The sequence below is a fragment of the Ovis canadensis genome, chromosome 4 (genome assembly GCF_042477335.2).
Source record: "Ovis canadensis isolate MfBH-ARS-UI-01 breed Bighorn chromosome 4, ARS-UI_OviCan_v2, whole genome shotgun sequence".
NCBI lineage: Eukaryota > Metazoa > Chordata > Mammalia > Artiodactyla > Bovidae > Ovis > Ovis canadensis.
In genome coordinates this window covers 51,244,228-51,258,810 of record NC_091248.1, presented here as the reverse complement: position 1 = coordinate 51,258,810, position 14,583 = coordinate 51,244,228, and the positions used below count along the sequence as shown (strand labels likewise).

Below are 14,583 nucleotides of genomic sequence, written 5' to 3'. Positions count from 1 at the left end.
TAAGTAGAATTTTGACCCTGCAGACTGTTATAAAGAACATTTGATTCAAAGTTTTACATAGAAGCAAACTCTTATTCTTGGTGGAAGAGAAAAAACAGACAAAACATTTTATTTTATACCTTGATATATTAGTTGTCATTGTAGAACTGACCTTAGAGATAGCCATTAAGCTTTACTGCATTTCTTAATGTCCCTTTAGTTCTATCATAAATTGAGATCATGGCATTATGAGAGTATTTATAGAGTTAATATTTTCCAGCTCTCATCTGGGTTCATCTTTCTTTAGATTTCCTCCCAGTACACAGAGGAGGCCGTTTTGGAATTTGAGAAAACAACCAGAGACTTCTTCAGCTATACCCCTCCTAAATTCATACAGTTTTTATTAACAAATGTAAATTTGAGAGGGAAATACCATATAATAAAAGTCTTTGGGGAATATTCTGTTGCGTAAGGATGGCTTACACTTTTCATTTGAATGACATGGATATTGAGAGCTTAAACTCAAAAATCATCTGTACTCTAGCTCTGAATCATTCCTCCTGTGAACTCTGCATGAATTTTTATAATAAACACACACATGTGTATGAAGCATGTGACTTCATAGGCAGTTATCTGCAGGGTCAAGTACTATTGGAGGATAACCAAGAATTGACTGACACATATCTTACAGAACTGGAGTTAATTAATAGGTCTACCAATTCCCAACTGTACTACAGGAAACACAAAATCTGCTTAATACAGCAATCAATGACATACTCTGTATGGTCATAAGGCATTCACTATACAGCAAGAGGAGATTTCAGAATATAGTATTCAAGAGTTTAAATATTGCTATTAAAATTCAGGAAGAGTAAAGTAAGATCATTCACAATCAGAAGACTAAACAAGGATTTCTTTGAAAACTGCTTATTATTATTTAAAAGGAATTTTTAATTTCTTCATATTAGATCTGAAGCTATTAAATGATGAAGGAAGTTTTCCTTTGTTTCAAAAGTAATATCTTTATTTCTGTGGCATCCAGTCATCTTGAAAAGGTTAAATCTATAATTTCTAACAATGGATTTTAACAATCTTGGGGACTCAATATAAGACAGTTATTTTAAAGAACACTGTAAAGAAAAAACTGTGTATTAAAATCTCCATGAAGTCATGATAAAAGCAAAATGTCTTTTTTGTGCCATAAAATTATTTATAATATGTGAAGTCTAGACAGTAGTTTAAAAAAGAAACTATTTCATTGTTTTATGTAATGAGGACAGAAAACAGCAGAGTATACATGCTACTTTTTCAACCAGAATATAGGAAAAGGTTTCTCTTAGCTCTGTCTGAAAGCCCATCCCTGTAAATAAAAGTTACTAAATTCAAACTTCAGGAGGTCTTATGAACTCTAATCCAACAAGCCTGGCCTCAGTCCTGCTAGCTATTTTATTTCTTATTCTGCCGATCCTTCCATTACCATCATGACTTTCCTAACTGCATGAAACACATATTGTCTCGCTGTCTCAAATTCAAAAACAGTGTAACTGTTTAAACACAAGTGTAGCATTTTAACTACCAATAGAGATCAATTTAAAGCAGATTCTCTTTTAAGGCAGTTTAGCATTGAAAATTGAATTTTATGTTGTCTAGACAAGCCATCTTGATAATATCTTTTCCAGAATTTCCTAGACTGACTGTCTAGACTGCTCCCAATTCCCCCAGATAATTGCATAATCATCTTCCCTCTGACCCCTAAATAGTCTGGAACAGCATCTCCCCATAACACAGTTGCCATGCAATTCAAGACCACTGAGCTTCTGAGGGAGGACTTTTCTCAAAGGTTCTGAGTTTTAGAATTTCAATAAAACACTTGTTCATCAATATCCTACCATAAGGTGATTGGATGGGAAGCTTTATTTATTTATTTCAGTGGAGGCAAAGGTGTCCTCCATTTTGCTAAGTAGTAAATGGCCTGGCTCCTATACCTCTGCATCCTCCCACCCACTCTTAAACCAGCAATGAGTAGTTGAAGAGTTGAGAAAGAGGGAACTCTGCTAAAGAACAACTTCAGAAAGAAAAAGAAAAATCTATATTTGGGGAAAATTATAAAAATACAGAAACCACATGTGACATTTTAATTTAAATGGCCATCTAAGCTTCAAAATTAAAAGTAGAGGAATTAAGCTAAATACAAAATGACCTGGCAAGAATGAGAGCCCAGTGCAGTAACTTATAAACTCTGATGAATGAGGTACATTTAATAGCAAAGTGACAGTTATTACCATAAAAGCTGCAATGGCTTTCATCCTGCGATACACATTCATATTTTAAAAATTACAATACGCATTTTTAAGGACCTACTACCTATTAAGCAATGTCAAACTCTTATAAATGCACGAAGTAGAGACCATTCTTATTACCACTTTCTAGATTAGAAACAAAGACACAAAAGAAATTAGCAGTTTACTGCAGATTAAATATCAAGTATTGAACTAAGGTTGGACAAAAGCTCTCCAGTGAAAGGCTATAGGACATGAGTTTAATAATGAAGGGATTACAACTCCTTGAGTTTCTATAGCAAAAAATGTCAGTGGGCCAGTGGTTGGAGAGTTGGGAGACAGTTGGAGGTAGTAAGTTGATTTCTCACTTAAATATAAGGATACTGAGGATCACAGAGGTTTGCTTTGTTTTTACATATTATGAGACAGAATCTGAGAGGTTAAGCAATTTTCCTGGACTCCACAGATAGTAAGTTGCAGAACATGACTAGAAGCCAGAAATGACCCTAAAGCCCACCTATTTTCCACTAACCCTGTGTTTAGTGGAGCTCAGCTCTCTGGGTCCCACTGGGCCATATAGCATGATGCCAGATAGATGTGAAAAGTGCAAGACAACATGCAGAATGTTCTCCAGAGATATCTCCAATAAACAGAAAAGTGGGATCCAAGTTTTAGGGTGCCTGACTATTGAAAATAGCTTAGAAGCAGGTGAAGAAGGAAAGATTTATCTAGAAGTTGCTAAAAAGTTAATTATGTAAAATCTGCAGGACTGTATGCAAGAAATTACTCCTAATTTCATCAATACAAAACAAGTAACTTAAGTGGAACTGCCTTCCCTTAAAGTTTAATTTACTTAAAACTCCTGGATATGTCATCAGGTACAGAAAGCGAGCTGGTAAAAAAAAAAAAAAAAAAGGCAGAAGAAGGATGCACTAGGGGAAGAGGTTTATGAGGGCAAATGTCTAAACGCATGAGAACTTGGGAAAGGGTTTTTAATCTTCCAAGACCATCAGCAAAGTCATAATAATCACGTTTAGTCTAGAAACCACATAGCCTCAAAGGTGTCTTCTTATACAAAGAAGGTACAACACAAAAATGTTTCAATTATTCAGTGTTTGGGTTATAAGAACATATTTGTATCACTTTTGGATGCTATAAGAAAATATAGAGAAAGGATTTAAAGTTATAAAGAAGTGGCTAACATGTAAATTATATTTCACGTTTAGGATTCCAGAAATATTCTGGGAACAAACCTTTTATCTGATGAGTAATTCTGGATTCCAATTGGAAGAAAATTCTGTCACAAGATTTTTTCACCACATGAACACTTTTGTTTTTCATAGGATTTTGTGCCAACAATTATAAAGGGCTTATAATTAAAGGCTATTGATAAATCCAATCCATGGAATTGCTTTCAAACTAGAAACTTTTCCTTTAAATACATCCCTAATTTCAAGTTTTGCTTAAATTTACCCAACTTAATTTTCTCACTAAAACATCTTTTAGGAGCAAGAGACAAATTAACATTTTTTTATCTTTTTTATACTGACAAAATTATAGTCCAAAATGTAAATATAAAGCCTGGCTAAGCAAGAACACAACTGTGAGCAATTTAGGTCAAACATGTGATCAGAGCATTGAGCACATGTATGGCATCCTTTCTTAATCCCTGGGCAGAAGAAAACAACTGTGGTGGCAGACACTTCTGGCTGAGGAGGGAAATGGTGGGGAAAGCTGGCAATATACAAATGAAGGAGAAAACAGTACACATTCAGCCTGCTGACATCTGCTGCACATGCAAAATGGATTGGAGTCTGTAACAGAGAGGAAAAGCAAATGCTTTCTTCCTTCCTTCTCCCTGTTTCAGTTATTGTTGAGTGATGGTCTCAATTCTTTTTGCATTCACAGATTAAAATTAATAATAACATCTGAATTCCAAGTAGGAGCTATCGAACAGCAAACTAATTTCTTCAATGAAGTGAAGAAATTAGTACTAAAGTATTTGAAAAGGAAGCGGTCATGGACAAACACCATTTTTTAAAAGCGAGCTTTACCTCAGGATGATGTCCAATTTCAATGTAGGTGCAAACTGGATGAAAAGCCCCTGTTCCACAGGCATACAAATGAGTCTGATTATAAGCCTTAAGCACCTTGATGAAATTAGCACATTCTTTCTGTAAAACAAAAGGAAAACCAGTGAGTTCTAGCAGTGAGCATGGCCGAGGTATCCTTTAGTGTGCTAGGTATGTTTGAACAGATTTCTTTTGTGTCCTTTCACACTAGTTTTTATCGCTTATTATTCTATTGTTTGTTCACATTATTACATGAGACACAGATGGGGTTTGCTCTCATTGTTACAGGAAACAAAGAAGTTCTTATTTTGGGGAGGGGAGTAAAATATAATATTCCCTTTAATGTTTTTATTAAAACTATAATTTATTTATTAAAAAGTGGAATAAAGTTATAGATAACCAATTATCATAGGTGACTTCTCTAGAAATGAGGGAAACAGCAAATTATTTAGTCAATTAGTTGAATCATAATAATGATGAAAATTTATTTGCAAAAGTCAGCTTTAAATTTGGAAAAGTAAATCAAAAATAAAAGGTAATAAAACCTTCTACTGAACATAAATTTGAAACATCATCAGTAACTCATGATTGGCAACTAACTTTGAACTTTAGCAGTGCTACTTACTGGCCTGCCCTGGTGGCTCGGATGGTATAGAATCTGCCTGCAATGCAGGAGACCCAGGTTTGATTCCTGGGATGGGAAGATCCCCTGGAGAAGGGAATGGCAACCCACTCCAGTATTCTTGCCTGGAGAATTCTATAGACAAAGAGTCGAACATGACTGAGTGACTAACATGCACACGCACACACATACTCCCCCACACACATTGATGCTTACTAGTGAGCTTTACAGACTTAAGAAGATAAAACCACCTCCTCTTAAAAAAAGTCACTGAAACCTCAAAGATGGTTTGTGTATAACATGAGACAGAGAAGATATTAGAGTTTACAAAGTTTATAGACTGAGGGTCTTTATTAGAGTGGCTATATTTAAAAAATATCTTCATGAGTACATGTACATCATAAACCAATAACATGGATACCCTTACCAATGAGTCATGGATCCTTCAGGTAAAGAACAGCTACTTTATAAGAGGGGATTATAGTCATATCTTAATATGTATAGAAGTTTAGACATTCTTTCCATTTCATTACCCAAATGTTACCTAATAAATATGATACAGCTATTTATATTTTTCTACATATTCTATCTGTAGGCCCTATGAAAGAAACTGTGTTTCTACAAACAAATAGGAGTCTTAGCCTCCTGTTCCTGTTAAGGGAAGATTCAGGGGGAAAAAAATCAGATGAAGTATAAACTGGATAATTTTATTGCCAAATTAACCCTGAGTAGAAAAGATATACTTTTTGCAAAATATTTTTTTTAAATGAGTTGCTATCAATACTGTAAAAAGAACACTGAAAAGAGAAATTCAAACTTGGTGCTCTGTGACAACCTAGAGGGGTGGGATGGGGTGGGAGGGGGGAGGTAAATTCAAGAGGTAGGGGACATAAGTATACCTATGACTGATTCATGTTGATGTGTGGCAGAAATAGCACAATATTGTAAAGTAATTATCCTCCAACTAAAAATAAATAAATTTATTTTTAAAAATCTTCAAATAAATGCTATGGTCTATTAACCATATAAAAAAATCTTAAAATTAAATACATATAAGTAGAAAATATGAATTTGTCATGGGACACACATTATCTATATTCAAATATCCAACTGAGTATTAATAATTGCACTGAAATTTTATGGTTTCATAACATAAAATTCTCACCACCACTACTCAATACAGTTTTGGAAGTTTTGGCCACAGCAATCAGAGAATAAAAAGAAATAAAAGGAATTCAGATTGGAAAAGAAGAAGAAAAACTCTCACTGTTTGCAGATGACATGATCCTCTATATAGAGAACCCTAAAGCCTCCACCAGAAAATTACTAGAGCTAATTAATGAATATAGTAAAGTTGCAGGATATAAAATCAACTCATAGAAATCCCATGCATTCCTATACACTAACAATGAGAAAACAGAGAAATTAAGGAAACAAATCCATTCACTATTGCAATGAAAAGAATAAAATACTTAGGAATATATCTACCTAAAGAAACAACGATATGGCTGTGAAAGTGCTGCCCTCAATATGCCAGCAAATGTGGAAAACTCAGCAGTGGCCACAGGACTGGAAAAGGTCAGTTTTCATTCCAATCCCAAAGAAAGGCAATGCCAAAGAATGCTCAAACTACCACACAATTGCACTCATCTCACACACTAGTAAAGTAATGCTCAAAATTCTCCAAACTAGGCTTCAGCAAGACATGGACTGTGAACTCCCTGATGTTCAAGCTGGTTTTAGAAAAGGCAGTGGAAGCAGAGATCAAATTGCCAACATCCGCTGGATCATGGAAAAAGCAAGAGAGTTCCAGAAAAACATCTATTTCTGCTTTATTGACTACACCAAAGCCTTTGACTGTATGGATCACAATAAACTGTGGAAAATTCTTCAAGAGATGGGAATACCAGACCACCTGACCTGCCTCTTGAGAAACCTATATGCAGGTCAGGAAACAACAGTCAGAACTGGACATGGAACAACAGACTGGTTCCAAATAGGATAAGGAGTACGTCAAAGCTGTATATTGTCACCCTGCTTATTTAACTTATAAGCAGAGTACATCATGAGAAAGGCTGGGCTGGAAGAAGCACAGCTGGAATCAAGATTGCTGGGAGAAATGTCAATAACCTCAGATATGCAGATGACACCACCCTTATGGCAGAAAGTGAAGAGGAACTAAAAAGCCTCTTGATGAAAGTGAAAGAAGAGAGTGAAATAGTTGGCTTAAATCTCAACATTCAGAAAATGAAGATCATGGCATCTGGTCGCATCACTTCATGGGAAATAGATGGGGAAACAGTGGAAACAGAGTCAGACTTTATTTTTGGGGGGCTCCAAAATCATTGCAGATGGTGATTGCAGCCATCTGCAAATGGTGAAATTAAAAGACGCTTACTCCTTGGAAGGAAAGTTATGACCAACCTAGATAGCATATTCAAAAGTAGAGACATTACTTTGGCAACAAACATCTGTCTAGTTAAGGCTATGATTTTTCCAGTGGTCATGTATGGATGTGAGAGTTGGACTGTGAAGAAAGCTGAGCACCGAAGAATTGATGCTTTTGAACTGTGGTGTTGGAGAAGACTCTTGAGAGTCCCTTGGACTGCAAGGAGATCCAACCAGTCCATTCTAAAGGAGATCAGTCCTGAGTGTTCATTGGAAGGACTGATGCTAGAGCTGAAACTCCAATATTTTGGCCACCTCCTGTGAAGAGTTGACTCATTGGAAAAGACTGTGATGCTGGGAGGGATTGGGGGCAGGAGGAGAAGGGGACGACAGAGGATGAGATGGCTGGATGGTATCACCAACTTGATGGACATGAGTTTGAGTGAACTCGGAGTTGGTGATGGACAGGGAGGCCTGGTGTGTTGCGATTCATGGGATCGCAAAGAATTGGACACAACTGAGTGACTGAACTGAACTGAACTGAACTAAACTGAAAGAAACAAAAGACCTATGTATAGAAAACTATAAAACGCTGCTAAAAACAATCAAAGAGGACAAATAGATGGAGAAATATACCATGTTCATGGATCAGAAGAATATAGTGAAAATGAATATACTACCCAAAGCATAGATTCAATGCAATCCTTATCAAGCTACCAATGGTATTTTTCACAGAACTAGATCAAATAATTTCACAATTTGTATGGAAATACAAAAAACCTCGAATAGCCAAAGCAATCTTGAGAAAGAAGAATGGAACTGGAGGAAGCAACCTGCCTGACTTCAGGCTCTACTACAAAGCCACAGTCATCAAGACAGTATGGTACTGGCACAAAGACAGAAATATAAATCAATGTAATGCAATAGAAAGCCCAGATATAAATCCACACATCTGTGGTCACCTAGATGGCATCACCGATTCGATGGATGTGAGTTTGAGTGAACTCTGGGAGTTGGTGATTGACAGGGAGGCCTGGCAGGCTGCGATTCATGGGGTCACAAAGAGTCAGACACAACTGAGCGACTGAAATGAACTGAACTGAACTGAACTGATGGTCACCTTATCTTCAACAAAGGAGGCAAGAATATACAATGGAGAAAGGGCAATCTCTTTAACAAGTGGTGCAGGGAAAACTGGTCAACCACTTGTAAAAAAATGAAACTAGAACACTTTCTAACATCATACACAAAAATAAACTCAAAATGGATTAAATATCTAAATGTAAGATCAGAAATTATAAGTCTCCTAGAGGAAGACATAGGCAAAACACTCTCCGACATAGATCACAGCAGGATCCTCTATGACCCACCTCCCAGAATATTGGAAATAAAAGCAAAACTAAACAAATGGGACCTAATTAAAATTAAAAGCTGCTGCATAACCAAGTAAACTATAAGCAAGGTGAAAAGACAGCCTTCAGGATGGGAGAAAATAATAGCACACAAAGCAACTGACAAAGAATTAATCTCTAAATATACCAGAAACTCCTGCAGCTCAATTCCAGAAAAATAAACGACCCAATCAAAAAATGGGCCAAAGAACTAAATAGACATTTCTCCAAAGAAGACATACAGATGGCGAACAAACACATGAAAAGATGGTCAACATCATTCATTATTAGAGAAATGCAAATCAAAACCACAATGAGGTACCATTTCACACCAGTCAGAATGGCTGCTATCCAAAAGTCTACAAGCAATAAATGCTGGAGAGGGTGTGGAGAAAAGGGAACCCTCTTACACTGTTGGTGGGAATGCAAACTAGTACAGCCACCATGGAGAACAGTGCGGAGATTCCTTAAAAAACTGGAAATAGAACTGCCTTATGACCCAGCAATCCCACTGCTGGGCATACACACCGAGGAAACCAGAATTGAAAGAGACACATGTACCCCAATGCTCACTGCAGCACTGTTTATAATAGCCAGGACATGGATGTTATCCATGGACAACCTAAATATCCATCAGCAGATCAGTGGATAAGAAAGCTGTGGTACATATACACAATGGAATATTACTCAGCCATTAAAAAGAATACATTTGAATCAGTTCTAATGAGGTGGATGAAACTGGAGCCTATTATATAGAGTGAAGTAAGCCAGAAAGAAAAACACCAATACAGTATACTAATGCATATATATGGAATTTAGAAAGATGGTAACGATAACCCTGTATGTGAGATAGCAAAAGAGACACAGATGTATAGAACAGTCTTTTGGACTCTGTGGGAGAGGGCAAGGGTGAGATGGTTTGGGAGAATGGCATTTAAACATGTATATTACCATATGTGAAACGGATAGCCAGTCCAGGTTCAATGCATGATACAGAGTGCTCAGGGCTGGTGCACTGGGATGACCCAGAGGGATGGGATGGGGAGGGTTGTGGGAGGGGGGTTCAGGATGGGGAACACATGTACACCCATGGCAGATCATGTCAATGTATGGCAAAACCAATATAATATTGTAAAGTAATTAGCCTCCAAAAAATAAATAAATTAAAATTAATTAAAAAAAAAAAAAAAGGATGCTATGGTACCCTTAGAATCCACGTGCAATGTGAATTTGATCCCTGGGTTGGGAAGTTCCCCTGGAGAAGGGAATGGCTACCTACTCCAGTATCTTGGCCTGGAGAATTCCATGGATTACAGTCTATGAGGTCAAAAAAAAAAAAAAACAATCTTCAAATAAAAACTATGGTCTATTCAGTTCAGTTCAGTCGCTCAGTCATGTCCGACTCTTTGCGACCCCATGAATTGCAGTACGCCAGGCCTCCCTGTCCATCACCAACTCCCGGAGTTCACTCAGACTCGCTTCCATTGAGTCAGTGATGCCATCCAGCCATCTCATCCTCTGTCATCCCCTTCTTCTGCCCCCAATCCCTCCCAGCATCAAAGTCTTTTCCAATGAGTCAACTCTTCGCATGAGGTGGCCAAAGTACGGGAGTTTCAGCTTTAGCATCATTCCTTCCAAAGAACACCCAGAACTGATCTCCTTTAGAATGGACTGGTTGGATCTCCTTGCAGTCCAAGGGACTCTCAAGAGTTTTCTCCAACACCACAGTTCAAAAGCATCAATTCTTGGGCACTCAGCCTTCTTCACAGTCCAACTCTCATATCCATACATGACCACTGGAAAAACCATAGCCTCGACTAGACGGACCTTAGTTGACAAAGTAATGTCTCTGGTTTTGAATATACTACCTAGGTTGCTCATAACGTTTCTTCCAAGGAGTAGGCGTCTTTTAATTTCATGGCTGGTCTATTAACCATAGAAAAATCTTAAAATTAAATACATATAAGTAGAAAATATAAATTTGTCATGGGACATACAAATGTTATTGACCATAGACTTTTTTATACACATAGTTTTGTGTTTTTGCCCATAAATGTGGAAATAAAAACCAAATATATAACTAAAAGTGCAGATAAAGATCAAATGCAGACTATAGTGCAACCATTGGCAAATGTAACAGAGAATTGGGTTGGTCCTGACACCTGTAAGTTTGTAACACTCCCTTCAGTCATTCTCTATAACACATGAATCTTCAAGTGAAAACTCAGAATGTGTTTGGACTTATGTAGTTAGTTGGAATTTATAACTTAGATGTTAGAATAATTTAAGTACATTCCCAAGTGATATTTGTATTCTGTGTTTGTAACTGATGATTTTGGTTTTAACTTTAATGCCTCCATAAAATAAAGAACAGACTAAATCTGAGCAGAATAATTGATATTTAAATTCAAATACTTGCTTTCCATCATCACTGATTTATCCAGGATGAAATCCGAGGATGTCCTATAAACATATCATCCCAAAAGTAAGTTATACTTCTATAAGGGAAAATATGAAACTTGACTGTTAGGATTCATCATTCCTTCTTATCAAATGCTGAGCAGTTTCGGAAAGTAGCTAAAATACACATCTGATTTGTCTCACTGTTTTGTTACTTACATCCTGAGTCTTTCCTTTGTCTGGGAAGGCATTATAACAAAGAAAATTAAGCACTGAAATCAACTAACTTTGAAACTAATTTTGCAAGTTTCTATAAAGAAAATTTTCTAGCTTAAAGAGTATATGCATCTTATCCATGTACCACTTTGAACATGACACATCTTAGACAAAAGCTTAGATAAGCTTAGACATAACCCAACTTTCAAGGCTCTTAGCCAGAAACTCCCCATTCTATAACAGTTTCTCCTCTTGAGAAGGAGGATAGGGCATGAATTCTTGGCCAGAGGAAAGAGGCTGTGGACAGGGAAACATCTGATAAACTCATTTACAAATAAGACATTCATGAGGCTTACCCAAAGGATTTACTTGTACTCTTAAGAAAATGCAGTCATTTGAAAATGAATTATTTTCAGGAAAATGTTTTATAAAACATGTAGGTGGCCACATACTCTGCTTTTACATAAAGACAGCCAACCCTGATTGTGGACTCAATATTACAGCATTCAAGATTATAAACAACCATTTCCAGCACCATATGTTGAAATGAAGAAACTGGCTGTGTACACACATATTGGTAAGCAAACGAATATTCTAATAAATAGCAGTGGCAGACCCAGATGGATATCTTACTCATTCTAGAAAAGAACAGGGTTTTACTTTGCCCACCAGGCCTATAAAGATACACATGCAATTTTAAATACAAATCCAAGTTCTTTAATTCCAGTAGTAACACAAGGGCATTATAGAAATTTGAGAGGCGACCCTAGATCTCCATGATAAAGAAAGGAAGGAAAATTTTATAAGTATAGACATCTGTGCATACAAGTGAAGGCTATGTCACTTTTGCAATTGTTATGAATTCTAAGGTCACAGAATCTGTGGGCTCTTATCTGTTAATCAGTTGAGTAACTGATTAGCAATAATTATTGACTGAAAAATTCTCAGAGTTCTTGAGAACTATGTAACTGAGCTACCCTGAATATCCTAGTTTTCTTTTGTTCTCTGTGTGCTGTGTTGTACTGTGATAAGTGGCTTCAGTCCTGTCTGACTCTGTGCAATCCTATGCACTGAGCTTGACAGTTCAGTTCCTCTGTCCATGGGATTCTCCAGGCAAGAATGCTGGAGCGGGCTGCCATTTCCTCCCCCAGTTTTGTCACTGTTGTTGTTGTTCTCTATTAACTGTCAAAGAAGCACCACTATAATATGACAACTATTCTTCTACAGAGCTGCTAGAAAAAAATCACAGGACTGAAGCTGTGAAACCTGGCAAAGGGTTCTACTGAGGATGCTGATAATGGATTTTATCTGTACTCCAAAGCAGCAAGACCCACCCTATTGGCCTGAGGCCTGAATGATTTACCCAGTGAACTCTCCCAGTTGGCAGAAGGCTGTATTGTACCAGGTCTGGGGGCTAACTCAATATTATTTTGATGTGAAGGTTGATGCAAATAGAATGGAGAGAAATTTCTTGGATTTATATAGTGTGTTAAGACACTTGAACAGAAACAAAGAAACTGAATGAAATACTTTCAAAATTGGTTTAAATTAGCTGCAAGGAAACTCATCAATAACAATATACAAGGACACAGTGATTAAAAGAACTGGACAGAGAAGGAACCAACACTTGAAAGAGACATGTTAAAGTAAGGATTTTTCTTTAAACAGAAAACCAACATAAAAGAGTATCAATCCTGTCGTTCATTTGTCTTCATTCTCCTGCTTGTTGTTGCCAAGGCTTTTGAGTGTTCCAAAACAGGATATTCATTTTATTTGGAAGCAGCCTGGACATTCCTCTAAAAAAGAAGGAAGCGTGGCAGAAAAAGGAAACACACTTCACACATTTCTGCTCTAGGGAGACAGAAGAAGAGTGTTTCTGACCTTTTCTTGAACCATGACGATTCTTAAAACTCAGAATGTAATGTACTTTTTGGCATTCAACTACTGTGCTGCTTTGCTCAGCACTGGTGGATTTACAACGTAATAAAGAGAATGTAATCAGTTCAAAATGAATTCATTTTTCAAACCTGGATCTTTTTGGAATTTAAGCTGATATACACAGACAAGTTAGCAACAAGCTGGCTTCCCGAGAGTCAGGCAACCATATTGACCTCTTATTTCACTGAAATGTACTCCAGAACAACAGCATTATAAATTGTTAACTTAGCCTCATGGTAAAAGTAAAGGCAGTCATAAACTAGCAAAGCCCAAGGCCACACCTGAGGAGTGATGATTCATCATCCTTAGTGACAAACCATTTACACTTATTTTTTTTAAGAATTTCTAGTGTCTTAAGGTCAAACGTAGAAAGGAATTACACACAGAGATATTAGCCTGGAAAAATAAATTAGAAAGAAAATGTCTACCCTCAGAAAAAGATATAGAAGCCAAATGCACAGTGATTCAAAAACAAACATTACAAATATGTAGCACTGATTAGACTGTGTTAAGCAGACTTTTCCCGGACGGTTACAAAAATAAAGTCCATCCATCTGTCAAAACAACTGCTCCATGCATGAAAATTAAAACAGAATAGAGGTGTTTTTAACTAACTTCTGATAATTACACTTTCTACAAAAGAATGTAATTTACCACCAATCCCAATTACCTCCTTACATGTTCTTAAATTATGGACTGAGCAGTGAAATTTAACTCTAAATAAAAGAGAAGGCTGTGAACATGAACAATCTACATTTAAATATATTTAGTTCATGATTAAATCAAACAACTTATTCAGGTTCAAATATAAATCAGCTCAACATGAATGAATATAGTACAACATTGGCTCAGGTCAGTGAACATTCATTTAAAAAGCAAAAAAATAGTCTCTATCCCATCAACAATTTATGTTGAAATATATAATGTATAACATAGCAGCTGGGAAAGCAAAGGAAGCCCTTTCCTATCATGGTGGGTGGATACATCTCTGCATGACAATCCATTAATAAGCTTAATTCCTGAAGTTAATCTGTTGACTTTCTTTTTCTCTGGTCAATTTATTTGGCAAGCTGGCTGAATACTAGAATCTTCATGCCAAAGCAGTAATCCGTGATTGTTCCTGTCACTCACTCACTCATCCCTTTCTCTATTTAAGCTGTTCCATACTTACCTAGCAATACTGTTCTTTTTTTTCTTTTAATTCTATTACAGCTGTGATCAGATCATCCATAAGCATGCCTTCTTAATACCTCAGCATTCATTAAAGGATGTTAGAAACCTCTTCTTCAAAGAGGTAT

At 36.6% G+C, this 14,583-nt stretch overlaps 1 protein-coding gene across 1 annotated transcript in view; it reads right to left on the bottom strand.

Annotated features, from left to right (window-relative positions):
- Positions 1 to 14,583, bottom strand: part of SEMA3A (semaphorin 3A) — a 242,456-nt gene that overhangs the window by 143,875 nt on the left and 83,998 nt on the right. The window contains exon 4 of the mRNA XM_069586654.1: positions 4,313 to 4,432. Within this exon, the coding sequence (XP_069442755.1) occupies positions 4,313 to 4,432 (120 nt within the window). The remainder of the gene's footprint in view (positions 1 to 4,312; positions 4,433 to 14,583) is intronic.